Source organism: Apodemus sylvaticus, chromosome 10 (genome assembly GCF_947179515.1).
Source record: "Apodemus sylvaticus chromosome 10, mApoSyl1.1, whole genome shotgun sequence".
In the NCBI taxonomy this organism is placed as follows: domain Eukaryota; kingdom Metazoa; phylum Chordata; class Mammalia; order Rodentia; family Muridae; genus Apodemus; species Apodemus sylvaticus.
This window is the reverse complement of record NC_067481.1, coordinates 5,236,700-5,253,658: the sequence shown is the minus strand read 5'-3', so window position 1 is coordinate 5,253,658 and position 16,959 is coordinate 5,236,700. Positions and strand designations below refer to the sequence as shown.

Here is a 16,959-nt window from a genome sequence, read left to right as displayed (position 1 = left end):
TCACAGTACAGAGACGTACACACAGGCAAACACTCTGATACAGAAAACACATTTAAAAAGAATGAAGTGTATGAGCTATTGAACTATAGCCGGGCAGTGGTGGCACACATCTGTAATCTCAGCACTCTGGGAGGCAGAGGCAGGCGGATTTCTGAGTCTGAGGCCAGCCTGGTCTACAGAGGAGTTCCAGGACAGCCAGGGCTATACAGAGAAACCCTGTTTCAAAAAAACCAAATCCAAAAAAACCAACAAAAAAAAAAAAAAAAAAAAAAAAAAGAAGAAGAAGAAGAAAGAAAGAAAACAATACTACATGGAATGGTTGCGATCTTACCGTTATACTTCAGGGTGTACGCCTGAAGAGCCAAGGGCAGGAGTGCAAACACGTGGATGTCTCCATGTTCACTGGAGGTTGGGTAACATAAGCCATGCCAACGTGGCTTCTGAGTGCGGAGTAAACTTTGCTGTGTCCATACACAGGGATGATTGTCACAGCCTGAGGACAGGGTGGGCTACAGAGGGAGTTCCAGACCACCTGGGCCACATAATGAGACCCTGTCTAACAAACAACAGCTATGTATAGCCAGTGATGTGGTGCAGCCAGCTAGTAAGGATGCTCGCTGCCAAGCCTGACATCTGGGTTCGATCCCCACATATACACGGTAGCAGGAGAGAGCTGACTCCCACAAGCTGTCCTCTGACCTCTGACCTCCATTTTTATGCTGTGCACATGTGCATGCACATCCACACAAAATTACTAAATGTAATTTAAAATAAATTAGTTACTTAATGTAAGCAAGACTCCTTAAAAGAATAACTTATCTAGTTTGAGATGCATTGGTGTGAGAGAGCTGGAGTCACAGATAGTTGTGAGCTACCCAGTAGGTGCTGGGGATTGAACCCAGGTCCTCTTGCATTAACCACTGAGTCATCTCTCCAGCCCCAAGGGAGAGGCCTTTTAACTCCTGCTCTATCCCTGAGCCAAGTCCCAGTCTATTGTTTATACCCACGTGGGAGAAGCAGCTTGCTAGCCCGGATGATGTCACACTGAGAGCTTGGAACTGGCCAGGTCAGGTCCTATGAATGCTATTTTTTAACCCTTAGATTACCATTGTTGAATAGCATCCAGCTAGATACTAGAGAAGGGTGCTTAGCCTGGTTCCCAGATAGTTTGGGGTACACTGGCCAGCCGTTTTGATGTTGAGGATAAACGGAAGGGAATGCAGGAACATTTGTAGATACTTGGCTTGAGCATCTAGGGAGGCCACAGTGGCTCCATTTTGCCAAGATGGTGACTTCTAAGCTTAGGGGCTGGGGAGGATTCTACAGTCCACTTGCACTGTACTTTGTATACAGTGTATATGCAGTATGTACAGTGTATATGGTGTATATGCAATGTACAGAATGTATATACCATGTATACAGTATATATACAGTATATATAGTATATACGTGTATGCCGAGCAGTGGTGGCACACGCCTGTAATCCCAGCACTTGGGAGGCAGAGGCAGGTGGATTTCTGAGTTCGAGGCCAGCCTGGTCTACAGAGTGAGTTCCAGGACAGCCAGGGCTACACAGAGAAACCCTGTCTCGAAAAACCAAAAAAAAAAAAAAAATTATATACGTGTATATATTGCATATACACTGTATAGAATATAAGTACATATATATGGCATATGTAGTATACATAGTATATACAGTATATATGTAGTATATATATTAAATATAGTATATATGGGATATATACAATGTATACAGTATATATCCAGTATACATATAGTATATATGCATATATGGTATATACGCATATATGGTATATACACTATATATAGTATACAGGTGTATATATAGTATATACGTGTATATAGGTATATATGGTATATACAATGTATATATAGCATATATAGGTCCACACAGAGTTGAGCCAATTGGGTTCTACCCTTGACCAAACTATGAGGAGGCCAGTCCTGTCATTGGCTGGAGCATCCTGTCCAGAGTAGCAGTAGTGCTGGGCAGGGAGCCACAGCCTCTCTGAGGAGGCCACCCCCGCTGCTGAGTCGCTTCCTACTGAGGCTGTACCTGGGCTCAGGGGTCAGGGATCCTGATGTGCAAGCCAAGCGGCTGTTTCCGCAAGTTCTTCCTGCGCCCTCCTCTTTCCCAGGCTTTTTATGCTCCGTTCCCCAGGGCTGAACCTACAGCTTCCTCTGCCAGCCTGTTTCTTCCCATGTTCAAAAGGAAAAAAATAAGGAAAAAAGAAAAACAAAAGAGAAAAGAAAGAAAGAAAAGTCTTGACAGTATTTCTGGCTCTGCAAGTCGGCTAGACTCATGCCCTTAGCCCCTCCCCCAAGACAGTGAGCTGCCGACCAGTCCAGTTCACCAGGTCACCAGGTCACCAGGTGGCTTCTTAGACAGCTTTGTCCTAGGACTCTTTGACTTGATGGATCAGGTGTGAGCTTAGGTCTGGCTGTACTAACTGCTGTACACTGGCTGGTTTCACAGCACAATAAACGTGTTCTATGCCACATGTGTTACGGTGTCTGCTAGGGTTCTGTGCCATATAGTTCCAGAGAGGAGACCCTGCCCCTGGAGGCTCTAGGTTGAAGTTTAGCCTCTGGCTGCTGCTCTTCAATAGCTGCTTCTAACTTCAGAGGGCTGCTGTTTCTGACTTCTCTATCTTTTATCTGGTCTTTGAGGCCAGGTCACACGCTGACCCCAGGTAACCTCTTTCTGCCCACCTGTAGCACAGACCCTTAGGCTAGGTCTGGACCCGTTGTGAGCATCCACTAATCGTGTTATCTCTTTGGGGTTGACACACCAACAAGCAGGCAGGCCTTTTGGAAAGTTTCCCTTTGAGTGAGCATAGATAGCATCCTCCCCTTGACGCCTGGATTACAGAGCTCTGAGCCCTACAGTTCGTTTTTCTTCAGTGAAGTTCAAGGCCGGAGCCCGCGACTATAGAGAGGGAATTGGGTGGCCACCCAACCTTATGGAAGTCCCAGAATGTCACAGCCAAGCATGTGGTCTGGGACAGCTGGGATGATGAGAGGGCTTGGGGGTGGGGGTGCTGGGGGCGGGTGGGACTGGTTCAAAGCCAAGTGGCAGTTGGGTTATCCTGGAGTTCGTAGAAGGTAATTATGGCGAGAAGGGAGGGGCCCTGCTGTTTCCCATTGTCCTCATGGGACAGAAAGAAAAGAGACACAAGGGTGAACTTCCTATTGGGAGAGTGGCCAGGCCTGCCTTGGCTTTCCTGATGGAGGAGCCCAGGCATTTCGCAGGTTCCCAGGCTGGTACTGCAGGCGGAGTGGTTACAGTGTGCAGGGGAAGCAGAGGGCTCGGCTGGTTGCTTGAGTCATGGAGTCATTCACTCTAGGCAGGGGTGTTCTGGCTGTGGAAGTCAGCACCCACTTCTATTGTCCCCTGGAGTCCCCGGGGGCGGGGAGCACTCCTTGAAGTCTGCACCCTGGCTGTGCTCCCCACTGGACCGCTGTGGTGTGCTGGGCTCCTCTGCCTGGTTACAGGCAGAGCAACAATGAACCACATCTCTGCTAATCTGCACTTGCCCTGGGGAGAACAATCGCTCGGGTGTGTCTCTGTGTACCAGGTGCTTTTTATAAAACACAGCAGTGAACAACGCCCACTCAGGTTGGATGCTGTCCCGGGGACCCGGCATCTTCCCAGGGCTTTGTGGTAAGGGCCTCGGCTTCTTAGACTGGATCCTGAAATCCCCCAAACATGGGACAGGCAGGTGACCTGGTGGTGGTCAGACTGCCAGGCAGGCTGAGACCCAGACAGAAGCTATCCGGGGGTGCTCACTGCCCCTGGTAGTAGGGCTTCCAGAAAAATGGGGGTGTGGGTGCATTTGAAATGGCCATGGTTTTGCAGTTCCCATGTCCAGAAGCTCACTTGGTTGAAAATAGTTTTTAAACCATCTGAGGCATGAGGGACGGAGGGAGGGGCACATTTTCTGAAATAGGAAGGCCTCTATTCCAGCAGCTTAAAAAAGTCTCAGCAAACCCAGCGGAGGCTTCTGTCCCCTGCAGCCTCACCAGCCTCTGCGGGTCTCAGTGCTGTTCCGCCCTCACTGAGGATGGTGGAGCAGGGAGAGAGCAGAGCCAGACCCAGGACAGCTCAGGGACGCACCACTGAGGACCAGGGGATGAGTTACCTACTCTGCAGGGGACCTGTCCCCAGCTATGAATCCACGCAGGCCTGATTGGACAGAGAGGTCCCCGTCTGAGGTAGTGCCCAGTGGGCAGGAGACTGGTTGGCTCATCCAGGAAGTGGTGAAACACCCCACCCCCCCCATCCCTGGGGACCCTTCCTGGTAACTAGTGTTTGTTGTTGCTTCTGTATTGCCAGTGGTTTTTATCTGGGAGCCCAGTGGATGCCTCAAGTGTGAAGGCTACTCGGACAGAGGAGGGCCAGGCTGTGGGTACCCACTGACGTGGAAGGGGCCCAAGAGCAGCCTTCTTCCTTCCTTCTGATGTTAGGAACTATGGTTCCTCTCTTCTGGAGGGAAGGTCGTGGTCCATTCTACTCAGGAAGCCCATACGGTGGAAGGGGGAGGGGCGTTGGAACGATTCTTCTGAAGGGCCGCCTCTCCCTGCCCTATCCCTTCCGTAGCACCTACCCAAAGGATGAAGCAGCGACCCCCAGGGATACAGGGGGGTAGCAGTCCTCCACGTGTGGATGCTGGGAACTCCCGGGACCCTCATCTCTGTAGTCGGCCGTCTAGGCTCCCGCGGACCCACACTAGCCTAGCGCTACAGCTTAACCCTTGCAGGCCCTGTGCTCGTAAGCGAAGGAGGCGCTCAGGAACTTTGGCTGCGTAAATAAAACCTCCGGCAGTAAGAGCGCTGCGCCCAGGGAAGGGGAGGAATCTTGTCCCCCTCGGCGCCCGCCCGCTGCTGTGGCCCGGCCTCCACATCCTCTACATCCGCCCACATCTGGCCGCGGAGGGGCGTGAGGGGGAGGGGCCGAGGCCGTGTCTGTCGCGGTCCCCTGGGCACCCGCCAGGAAGGGAGAAGGGGGGCCAGCCCAGGTCGTGTGCCTGGGACTCTGCAGTCCCTGTAGAAGCAGCTCTGGTTCCAACCCCTCCAGGCCCAGTTTTGACAGGCGGGCGCAGCAGCCAGTGCCGAGTCTCGGAGGCCGGCTGGGGTGCGGGAACCTGATCCAGCCGGGAGGCGGGGGCGGGGCGGGGGCCCGGGTGCTTGGGGAGGGACCGGCGCCCGCCTTCCTCCCCCATTCATTCAGCCGACCGTGGGGGCCGAGGGGCTCGGGCGGCCAGCTCGGCACCGGGAGCGGGAGCGCGCAGGGCCGGGTCTCCGCGGGACTCCCTGCGCACCAGCCACCATGTCCGACCCCGCGGTCAACGCACAGCTGGACGGGATCATTTCAGACTTTGAAGGTGGGTGCCCGACCCAGCGGGTGCTTGGCGAGCTGGGCAGGAGCCTCCAGGCGGGCTTGAGACCGGACGGGGTGAGCACAGGAGAGGCAAAACCACGGATTGCTCCCCCTGGGGCTCTGCGCCCCAGACCCCGCGTTGCTTACTTGGAGAGCCCCATTAAAGGGTCCTGTGGATAGTAGACCCCTTTAGTTGGGGACCACGCGCCCCCTGGGGATCTCAGGTTCACGCTGCCCCTGGGGTGTTCGTCTTTTTATTGTTGTTTGTGTTTGCCTTGCGACTGTCGTCTCCTCGAGGGCGGGCTTGACTTCTTGGGAACAACCCCAGGGAGCGCAATTCCACCCTGGAAACCAGCGGGTTTTCTTCTTTTGGTGCTCGACCTCAGCTCTCACCAGCGTGGGAGTTCGCTCCCCTCCTGGGATCCAGTGGGAGGCCGAATCCTCAGGGTGGACCTCCTCCCCTCCCCCACGCCAGCTCCGGGGTTGGGGCTGAGCCCAGTCCCCCGGCTGGCAAGGGCTGCCAAGTTGATCGGCCGGCAGGCCCCATGCATCCGAGGGGATCCCAGCCCGGCGAGTCTCAGGGTTCAGGGTGGGATGTCCAGGCCCGGGACATTTTTACCCATCAGAGAGAGAGAGAGGGGAGCCTTTTGGGAGAGAGGGGGCCTGTGCGCTCACGCAAGGACTGCACTTTCGCCTCTTGTCCTGAGTTTACAAAGTGCAGAGATACTCGGGGTCTGTTTCCTCCAAGGGTGGGCCTGCTATCTCCGCCCTGGGCTAGCATGCGCGGGCTTTCCAGAGGCCTCGTGACTGCCACTGCCGGAGCCGTGGCCCCTAGTCCTGCGTCCTCCTCCGGAGTAAATAAAGCCAGTGGAAAGGCAGGCTTACACAATGGTGTCCCGCGCGCGTCTGGGGCTGGGTTTCCGAGGGGCGGGCCTGACTCTGCCGAGCCTGGAGCCCCCGCCCCTCTGAGGGGCTCTCAGGCAGCTTTAAGCAGAGCCCTCTGGTGGGCTGTGAGCGAGGGAGGAAGGGCCCCACAGAGTTAAAGTTGTCCAGGTTTCACGCCAGTTCTAGCCCTACAAGTGACCAGTTGGGGGTGCACCAGGCCCCATGACTGGACAGGGGGTTTGTCCTGAGCCCATCTGAGGTCAGCCTTATCTTTCTCTGAGTTAGGTGACTAGTTGTGTGTCAGTGTGTGCATGCAAAGCATCGGGGTGGGGCCTGGGGGCTGGGGCGGGCTGGTGGCTGCTGATGCGTTGTGTGTTGGCAGGTACAGGTTGTGAGGAGCCTGGAATATCATAACCCACTTGGTCACCTCAGTGGTGGGAGCAAGTATCTGTGCTGATACAAGGCAGAGCTGCTGCTTGGGAGACCTTGTGCCTCCAATCACCTGGACCTCTTTGGAGTCCATGTCTATTCTGGGGTCCCCCCCAGACCTGTTCTGTGCTGTTGTGCCTTCTGCATATTCTAGGGACTGTCCCAGCTCCCTGGCTTGTCCCTCTGTGCACCTCCTTTGCCCTGGGGTCTTTCATTCTCCTGGAAGTGTAATCTGAAAGCCAGTCAATCAGTTCCCTTCTCTGCAAGCTCTGAGGTGGGGGATAGGGATGGAGGGCGGGCCTGGCGATGGGGCGGGGGCTGCCTTTTCCCAGGCCCTGGTCTCTCTGCTCTGACCTAGGAGGCATTCAGGTGTCTGCTTTCATCCCCTAAGGAGTTAGGGGTGGGGTTTCTGCAGACCACTGCAGAGGTCTTGTTGGGGAAGGAGCAGTTTGGGGGTTTGTAAGGGTCTCAGCAACTGACTCCCTTCGCATTGTGGAGGCCAGCTGCTCCTGCCTCTTTGGTTTCTCTGTGCAACTCCTTACTCACTGTGTCGTGCCCCCACTGGGATGCCTCCCAAGCCAGCTTCTTGACCCTCAAATTTAGTTCAAGACAATGGCCTCATTGAGAACATCCTGGTAGAGGTTGGCAGTCTTAAGGAAGCCGGGCCCCCTGAGCAGGCTGCCCTCCTGCGTGCCAGTCTTCCTACTGTGAACCCTGAAAAGTTCAGCTTGGGAACGGGGTCAGGGCTTTGAGTCCCCAGCGATTATTAGCCTGGGTTATCACTAGTGAAAGTGTGTGTGTGTGGTGTGTGTGTGCGCGCAGTATGTGCATTGGATGAGCCACCCGAAGAGTGAAGTTTTAAGTGTCCTAGGAATACGGAGTTGAGTTGGTGTGCGGAGAGGGTGTGTGTGTGTGTGTGGGGGCTTGCACAGCTGGGCAGATGTGGAGAGAATGTGACCCAGCCCAGTATGGGCGAGAGAAGCTGGCAGTCTGAATCCAGGCGGGAAAAGTTGCAAGAGACTAGCAGGGGGACATTGGGAATGGGGAAAGAAGACCTTGAGGAAGGAGGGATCTGATGGTGACAGGGGAAGAGGAGAGCCTTGTGGCCAGGCTGCCACGATGATCTCAGGGTGAGACTGCACGGAGGCTGGGCCACGAAGGGGTCAGTTTACAGCGAGTGCACAGAGGGGGTCCAGCCACAGAGAGTCAGCTGTGCCCTGATGCTAGCTAGCTAGCTTGGCCAGGCTCAGCTGGAGAAGCAGCCAGTCTCTGCACAGGCTTCCTGCGGGGTGTGTGGGGATAGTTGGAGGAGGGAGAAAAGAGCCAGGTTGGCTACAGCCACCGGGGCCCACAGTCCCTTTGTGAGGCTGGACTGATGGGCACATGACATGGAGATCACATGCTCTGCTGAGAGGGTGGGGCCTAGGTGCTCCCCCCAGGGAGCTCTGGCTAGTGCTGAGCCTTGTGTATCTCTGGGGGTGTTTTTTGTGTTGTTTTGTTTGTTCGTTTTTTTAATATAGCAGAGAGCCTGCTTGCCTGCCCCGAGGAGGTGTGAAGTTAGCAGCTATACCAGGCAGGAACAGCCCGCCCTACAGGGCAAAGGGAAGTGAATCACACATGATGGGTTAGGATTCCCGGTCAGAGCCGGGTGCCTGTGGGGCTGGTGGATCCAGTCTGCAGTTGTGTGTGCTGGAGTAGGTGTGCCAGCTGGGCCGCAACTGACACGGACACTCATTTCTCCTTTCGTTTTCTGTCTGTTTTATCCCAGCTGTCCCCACATATCCCCACCCTGACCCCACCTCCACCCACTCCCCCGTCTGAACCAGCGGCCACACTCGTGATCATAACTGGAGGTCTTGATGGGATTCAGACTTGGTTTTCCGTCCCTGGGGACTGAGGGGGTGGCAGGACCCTCGAAGGACATGAACTTCTTGCATCCCAGTATCTGTCTTTGGTTTTCTTTCAAGGAATCCCCCTATCCCCCCAATCCCATTCCCTAGGGATGAAAAAGATCTCTTACTGTGCTGATTCTCATTTTAATCTTGCTAATCTCTCACCTGCCTGTGATTTCCTACCTTCCCACTTCCCAACATCAAGGGTTTTGAGTCAACGGTAACACCCACTTCTCCCCCACAAGGTGACTGGGTGGCTGGAGGAGTCACCCCTTTCTCTCTCCTTCCCGGTCTGCAGAAGCGTGGGGAAGCTGGATGGCATGTTCTTCCTGAGTGGATCTGTTATCGCAAACACAGTTACAAGTCGGATTCTTGTGTAACAAAAGCCGCTTCCAGTGCCAGCTGCTGGCTTGTTCTTCTCACCAGCGTTTGCTGTAATCAGTTTCGCACACCCAGAACAATTCAGAGAGCCCTTGATGTTTGTTGAAACAGATCTGGCCCAGGAGCCCAGACTCTCCAATCTGACTAGCAAGACTTTTCTCTGCCGTCTCTGAGGAAGGCTCTTCTGCACCAGGCCCTGGACATCCTGTGGTCTCTCTCCTCCTCAATAGAGAGGTGGCCAAGAAATCAGGAACTGTATAGACACTTCTGGGACAAGGTGGTGGTGATGGCTGGACCCAGGTGCCACTTTGTTCCCTAGAGGAAAGGCCTGTTGCTTGCAGGTAGCTGTAGACCTGGCCTCTTAATTAATGCCCGTGGGCCTTCTGTGTGATGAATCCTGAGATTTCATGCAGACGCTCCAGGCTCCTGGGAATGGCAGCCTCCATGCTGAGAGGGATTCCAGGGCTCTAGGGCTTCCTGCAATGAAGAGGGGCTGTCCTCTTTTATAGATCTCAAAGCTTTTGGCACCCCCAGCTTGGTATACTAGTGCACCCATGTCCCCATGTGAGCAAGTTCAATAGATGGGGACAATAGGCATGTAAGCACCCCACTGAGGATTACCTGGACGACATATCTAGCAAGAAGTGGGGCACATTCCCTTTGGGGGGTATCAATCCTGTGACATTTCAGGAAGGTTTTGAAGGAAGCACTGTGGTGGAGGGGCAGAGGGGGAGTGGGGTAGAAGGCGGCAGGGGGCAGGGTTTGTGTTGAGAGAGGTCTTATGGGAGTGATGGGTGTCACCCTGGGCACTTGATGGGTGACCTCGCTCTACTGTCTGTGTGGCTCAGAGTGAGCTGAGACACTCACCCTGAGCCTCTAGAGCTCGGTGGGGCTGTGAATGACACTGTGCTGAGAAGGTGTGTGTGTGGGGGGGGGGTTAGCACCAGGTATAGAACTGGCTTCGTGGGAGTTGGAGGTTGCTGTTGGACTGAGCAACGTTTGCACAAGACGTATAGATCCGCAGCACTAGAAGGTCACACAGACAAGAATCTGTCTGATCCCACTGTGGGGACAAGATTAGTTAACAGGGTTGCCACTGGTAATGGCAAGTCCCAGGGACTTGGTACCCACTGAACCCTCCTGGGAATCTCTCTGATCTTAATAGATACTCAGATGGAGTTGGGTCGGGGGGGGGGGGCGCTCCTCCTCTCTGGCTGATATTCCCCTTAGAGATTGGGGGTCACATGGGATTCAGGGTCCTTCTGCCTGGGAGGCTGTCCCAGTATCTCACACCATAATGTCACAGGTGAAGGAAACGGTATGCCCATCTGCAGGACCAAGTGCTGACAGCCATGGGCACACACCTGGTGACTGGACTGTGAAGCAGGCCTGGAGTCCTGAGAGGTGGGAGGCCGAGTTAGTAGAGGCGCTTAGTGGCCTCAGCCTTCTTGTCCAGTTGGCATGGTGCAGACTCAGCTCTGAGCTGTGACTTCCATCCAGTAGGGACCAGAAGGGCTAAGAAGCCCAAGTTCCATGTTATCAGCTCGCCAGCCCGGGTACCTATCAGCTCTGCACCTCCACCCATATCCTTAAGGTCTGGGGGGTGGGACGGGACTCTGAGCCTGGAGTGAGGATTGTGGGGGGATCCTTAGTACCTGGAAAAAGAGGAGTCTTGTCTTGTTCTGGTTATGCTTTAGAGTCAGATTGACCTGCTTCTGAACCAAAAGTACCTCCCACCAGGCCAGGACTGGGGAACACAAACATGTGCATTGTGTGCTTGGTATAGAGGCCAGGGAGTTTCCTACCTGGTGACTTGTGGCCTCTGTTTGTTCCTCCAGAGTGTCCAGGCCTGACATCCTGGTACCAAGAGGATAGAGCTGGGATCTCCTTTCTTTCTCCACTTTCCATTTCTGAAGTGGTCAAGCCAGGACCCTGACTGTAGTTCCTGTGACCACGCACCTTTGTCTCTCAGAGAGGCTAACCTGCCACTTAGATGGTCTGTGTTGACACCTCAACCCAGAACAGAGTTGAACCTCTCTGTCAGACTGGCCTAGGCACCCTTCTGGGCTCAGGCCCCCTATGACAGTGCTGCTTGTGGTCTGCCCCTTGGGCTGTGATCAGTGGCCGGAGGAAGGACACAGGGCAGCCAGGACTTGGTGGGGTGCTGGTCTATAACTGGAAGCTTTAGGCCATTTCCTCTTTTTTAAGGGGATATAGGATAGTTGAGATGAGTTCTCTCTCTGTATGGCTCAGCCTGGCTTCAAACTCAGAGCAGTCCTCCTGCCTCAGCCTCTTGAGTGTTGGGGTATCACAGACAGGAAATTCATTCCCTAAAATGAATTGAGAAAAGAATTCTTGTAGTTTCTCTTGACCAAGCCACGGGGAAAGGTTGGCTCACAGTGCCTCTCTTTCCAAAGCCCTCTTGTTTTTTTCCCAAATTTGGAGACTCATGGAATTCTCTGCAAACACAGTCTCAGATGCTCAAGGGTTTGTCATCTTGTTGGCTGGATAACCCCACCAGTTGGCTCTGGACACCCCCCCAGACGCCCAGAGGGCATTTCTGGGCTCTGGCTGTTTAATTTGGTCTGGACAGAACCCGGAGGCTCCGTCCAGTCGGGAAGCAGCAGATGTTCTCGAAACTTCAAGTTTGTTGTCATGTTTTTAAAGTGCCACTAAATCCAAAGAATTTCAGAAGGAGACAGAACGACCTTGTTTTCTCTAGGAAACGTAAACATGTAGCACTGCCTGTGCCTTGGCTCCCTGGGGAACATCTGGGGGGGCACAAAAGTAGGTAAGGGGTTCTAGTCTCTTCCTTCCCCTCCTCCTCTTCTTCATAAGAGGGAGAGAGACAGGGAGGGAAGGAGAGACTTTGTTAGAGATTTATTTTTATCTTATGTGTATGAGTGTTTGCCTGCATGCTTGTCTGTGTACCGTGTGCATGCCTGATGCTTGAGAAGGGCAGAAGTGGACATCAAATCTCCTGGCACTGGAGTTACAGACACTTGTGAGCTGCCGTGTGTGTGTGTGTGTGTGTGTGTGTGTGTGTGCGCGTGCTGGGAACCAAAGCTGAGCCCTCTGCAAGAGCAGCCAATGCTCTAACCACTGAGCCATCTCTCTAGCACCACTCGCTCTAACCACTGGGCAATCCCTCCAGCACCACTTGCTCTTTTCTCTGTCGCTGGTCCTGGAAATAACTCAGTCTCCCTCCCCAGTCTTCCCTGGCTTCTTCGGCCTACAATCCAGGAGCTATAGGGCTATGGTCCTAAGCGCACGCACGGCCTTATCCCTTTACCCATATGTCCTACAGCTTCTTGTGTCTCCAAAACTGTGTCTTGAGGTTTTCGGTGAGAGCTTGAACATTGACCATCTGCTCCTTTGACTGAAAATGGGGGCGGGGTTAATGCCCCACATCTGCTCCTGATCACAGGTCTCTGGAGGCTCGGGCTGAACTCGCATAAAGGGAGGATTGGGAATAGCTGTCCTTTGCAGCCTAGGTGGGACTGAGCTTTCTTCCCTGTCCTTTTTCACAAATGTCTCACCTCTGGGAAGCTGGGACTTCAGCACCCTATACAACCCCTTTCAGACTTTTAAACAAGTTCCTGGTTTCAGTGTGGGATAGGAAAAGCTTACAGGTGTTTGCAGACAGGTCAGGACAAGGGCTGGGCACCTCCTTCTGGGAGAGTGCAGCTGAGGGAGTCACTGTGGAATGAGGAAAGTGGCCACTGTGGGTCCCAGGCAGATCCCCTCTGTACTTCTAGGATGGCGTTCATCGGTGGTTTCTGTCAGTTGTCAACCCTCCCCTTATGCAAGTTCAGCCTGAGCCCCCAGGGACCTTCAATCAGGAGCAACTGTGGGACAATGGCCCCTCCCCCCACTTGCAGTGGCCCCAAGATTATAGCAGCCAGGATCCTGGTGGATTCCACACTCAGGGCAGGGCCTCACCCTCCCTGGGCTCAGGAAGCAGACTCTGATGGAGGACGCTGCCCCACTTTCCATGTGGGCGGGCAGCTTCTCTGAGAAGGGACGGCCAGGCCCCTGCCCTCTGTCCCCTAGAGACAGATAGTATCAGCAGTATAAAAGGACAAGTTTTCCTGGCTCCACTGTCCCCTGCCCACTCTCCCCTGTCATGGGTCAGGCTCTGGACTTTTCTGAAAATTAACTGGGTTATGGGGTTTTTCCTTTACTGCAAGATGAAACTCCGAGATCTCCTCTTGTGTCTGCAGAGGTGCCTGGGACGGCCACCAACACCAGCGGCTCCTGAAGCTTTGCTTGCTTGTGGGATCCAGGCTCTGTGCCCTGCCTCCTATCCAGGAGGCTCACAGAGCTGAAGGGGGATGCGGGTGGTGGAGGGGCCTGTGTGGAGCCCCAGCCACAGTGCAAGTAGCAGAGTGTGTGCAATGGTGACTTTCAAGTCCTGTCCTCCTTCTGAAACCCCAGGAAAGCCACCAGCTAGCTTCCTTCCTTCCTTCCTTCCTTCCTAACTTCCTTCCCTCCTTCCTTCCTTCCTTCCTTCCTTCCTTCCTTCCTTCCTTCCTTCCTTCCTTCTTTCCTCCCTCCCTCTCTCTCTCCTTCTCTTTCTCTTTCTCTCCACCACTCTGTCTCTCTCCTTCCTTCCTTCCTTCCTTCCTTCCTTCCTTCCTTCCTTCTTTCCTCCCTCCCTCCCTCCCTCTCTCCCTCCTTCTCTTTCTCTTTCTCTCCACCACTCTCTCTGTCTCTCTCTCTGTCTCTCTCCTTCCTTCCTTACGTCCTTCCTTCCTTCCTTCCTTCCTTCCTTCCTTCCTTCCTTCCTTCCTTCCTTCCTTCCTTCCTTCCTCTTTCTTTCTTTCCCTCCCTTCTTTCTTAACTACAGAAGAAACCAGGAGAATGCAGATTGTCTCTTTCACTCCCACACCTCAGGCCTGGTACAGCAGAGGATGGAGGTCGAAGGCCAGGTTCTGGTCAGAGAAATTGGGCTTTGGGACAGCTGGGTTTGAGGGGATTTGAGGGGGTTTTGACAAGCTAGGAATTCTTCTCCAACTTGAGGAACGAGTCCTTGGACATCAGTCTCTCTTCCTCACCTCTCTGCTGGTATTTAAATGAGGAAGCCAAGCTCCTGCAAACAGCAGCTCTGGAGCCTGCTGTCAGGAGTGGGGCTGGTCGGGTGGGCGTGAATGCGTGCATGTGGGTGTGGGCGTGTCTGTCTTTCTGTCTGTCTCTCTTCCTCACCTGTGTGTCCTTTGTCTCCGACCCACATCCCGGCCCTGACAGCTGTCTCCCTGTGGCTCATAGGCCCACCTTCCACCCAGCCTAGCCTTCTGTCGGGTGGCAGGTGAGCCCTGCTGCTGAGCCGTAGGCAGAGGCAGGGGCTGCCTGGCAGACTGGCTGCAACCCTGTGCTGCTGAGACCTGCTCCCTAGTCCCTGCTGGGCACCACTGTGTCTGGCTTGGCCTTTGTCGCCTGCCTAGTTCTTGGGTGTGATGGCAACCTCAGTCTGTTTGGCAGTAGTGAGGAGGGGTAGCTGGGGTGCCAAGCCTCGGGTCTGCTCTGACAGCCCCTGCTTCAGTCCAGTCTTGTGTCTGTGAAGCAGGAGCTCTGGTCTCCCCTGTCAGGCTGTGGCATTTGGAGCCTTTTTTTACAGAAGCTTCAGTGGACACGAGAACAGAACCCATTCCATAGTGTTGGACAAGGTATCCTCCTCTCTGTGCCTCAGTTTCCCAATCTGCTGTGAAAGTGGACTTATTTTCCTGGCTCTACATTAGGCCTAGGGGGGGGGACCACATTGTCCCTTATCTGGTGTTCTTTATTACAAGACTGAAAGATGAAGATCTGGAAACGGAAAGGGGGCTGTATGGGTCCTTGAGTTCAAAAAGTATTGTGAGCCTCTCTTCTTGTTTCTATGAACTTATCACCTGCATGGGACCCCCCCCCCCCCACAGTGCCTGATGTTTGAGGGAGTGTGGGAAGTACCCGGTCAGCACTGACTTGACTGATTCTGGGACACTGGGCCTCAGTACAGAGAGGACAACGTTAGCCACGCTCTTGCTCCCTGGACGGTGACTGTCAGCTGGAGGAAGCTGGCAGTCAGCTCGGAGGATGGGTGTGTGTGCTGCACTGTGAGGAGTTTCCTGCAGTAGGAACATGAAGCCAATTTCTTTTCCTCTATTAAGGCGCTGGCTGTGGGCCTTGGGCAGTTTTGGAGACCTTGTGACTCACATGCCCCCTTTGTCCCTGGCAGTGCCCCGGAGAGAGCTTAGTCCTGGTGTCCTTCAGTTTGTGATTGCCTGGGGAGTTGTTGGGAGCAGAGGCTGCTGGAGCTGGACATTGTCCTTGGGTGACTTCTGGGAAGCAGGGGGTAGGGCAGGCCGCTGGGCTGGCAGCTCTGGGGTACATTCAGGGAGGGCTATTTCCAGAATCGTGTGGCCCACTGAGTTTGTATCTTACAGGATTATAGGAGGTAGGTGAGGAAACTGAGGCTTGTGAACCCACAGAAGGTGGGGGGGGGTCCTCAAATGCTCCCCCTCAGAAATCCTCTGGGGTGTCCAGGTCCTCCCTTTCCTCACTGGCGGCTGACGGTCTATGTTTTATGTTCTGGGGGCTATTCTGATGATTGGTCGGAGCTGCCAAATGCCCCATCTAGAATCAGAAGATTAGACCTTAGAGAATTCAAGAAGCAGGTCTCAGGAATGTGGGCAGCCTTGGCCATCCTGCTACCTGGAGAAGCAGAAGGCAGTGTTGCTGCTGGAGTGAAATTTGTGTATGAATACCGTCACAGCAGCATGGAAAGATGTTTGTCAAGATTCTGACAGAGGTTAATCTGTCTTGTGGGATTATATTTCTTTCCTTTTTTTTTTCTGCACATTTTCTGCCTTGTGCTTAGATGGTGTTTATGTTTATGTTACCTTCTTTTTTTTTTTTTTTTTTTTTTTGGATTTGGTTTTTTTCGAGACAGGGTTTCTCTGTGTAGCTCTGGCTGTCCTGGAACTCAGTCTGTAGACCAGGCTGGCCTCGAACTCAGAAATCCGCCTGCCTCTGTTTCCCAGAGTGCTGGGATTACAGGCATGTGCCACCACCGCCCGGCATTAGATGGTGTTTATAGTCAGGCAAAAGGCTGTAGCTGTTATTTTTAAAGTAAATTTTCAAAAAGAAAAATAACTTTACTCAAACGTCTCTTTCCGTTTGGAGGTCAAGGACTCAGAGGTCTGGGAAGGGAGTCCAATCTCAAGTAGAAAAGCCAGGGTGCCGGAGCCAGGCCTGATTGATCCTGCCAGGCCTGATCCTGCCAGTTCAGGGGTTAACTGCAGCAGGGAGTGCTTCACCTTTGGCCGGCAGTGAGGGCTGCTGGGAACTACCTCTGCAGGCCTAGTTTGTACCAGAAGGAATGTGGTCAGAGTTAAAGTCTTCCAATTTGAGCTGGGAGGGTCTACAGGGGGGCTGGCCCTCCGTGTCCATCCTTGCTGAGCCTGTGTTAGACTCTAGAGCTGCTGGACCAGGTTAGTTCAGGAGCAAGAAGTCACCTGAGCCAGCTGTAGATATTTGTGTTCTGCTGGAAGGAAGTGGAAGGGGCCCTTCCTTTACAGGAACTAGGCCAGAGGGGCCACGTGCCTGGACCATGGTGGCATGTAGATGGTTTTTGGTCATTTCTTTATCACATACACACACACACACACACACACACACACACAGATACGTACAGATACACATATATACCACACAACATATACAGATACACACACCACAGGTCAAAGATATTCATACTACACACACACCACATACACAGAGAGACAGACATATCGCAGGTGTATACACACATATCATACACACATACACAGACAATATAGAGACACACAGACAGAAACACACACCACACATAGACAGACATACACCGCATACATATACACACACCATACACACAGAGACACACAGATAAACAGACAGACACATACATGCACATACATACACATATACAGAGACACACAGATAGTTGGACAGGCA

At 53.5% G+C, this 16,959-nt stretch overlaps 1 protein-coding gene across 3 annotated transcripts in view; it reads left to right on the top strand.

The window, feature by feature from the left end:
• Positions 1-16,959, top strand: part of Septin9 (septin 9) — a 171,463-nt gene that overhangs the window by 66,189 nt on the left and 88,315 nt on the right. Inside the window, exon 1 of one of the 3 annotated variants that reach the window (XM_052196847.1) lies at positions 5,120-5,405. The exons of the other annotated variants lie outside the window; for them this stretch is intronic. Coding sequence (XP_052052807.1) covers positions 5,351-5,405 — 55 coding nt within the window. The 5' untranslated portion in view covers positions 5,120-5,350. Of the gene's footprint in view, positions 1-5,119; positions 5,406-16,959 lie in introns of those variants that run through there. 3 annotated transcript variants of the gene reach the window in all.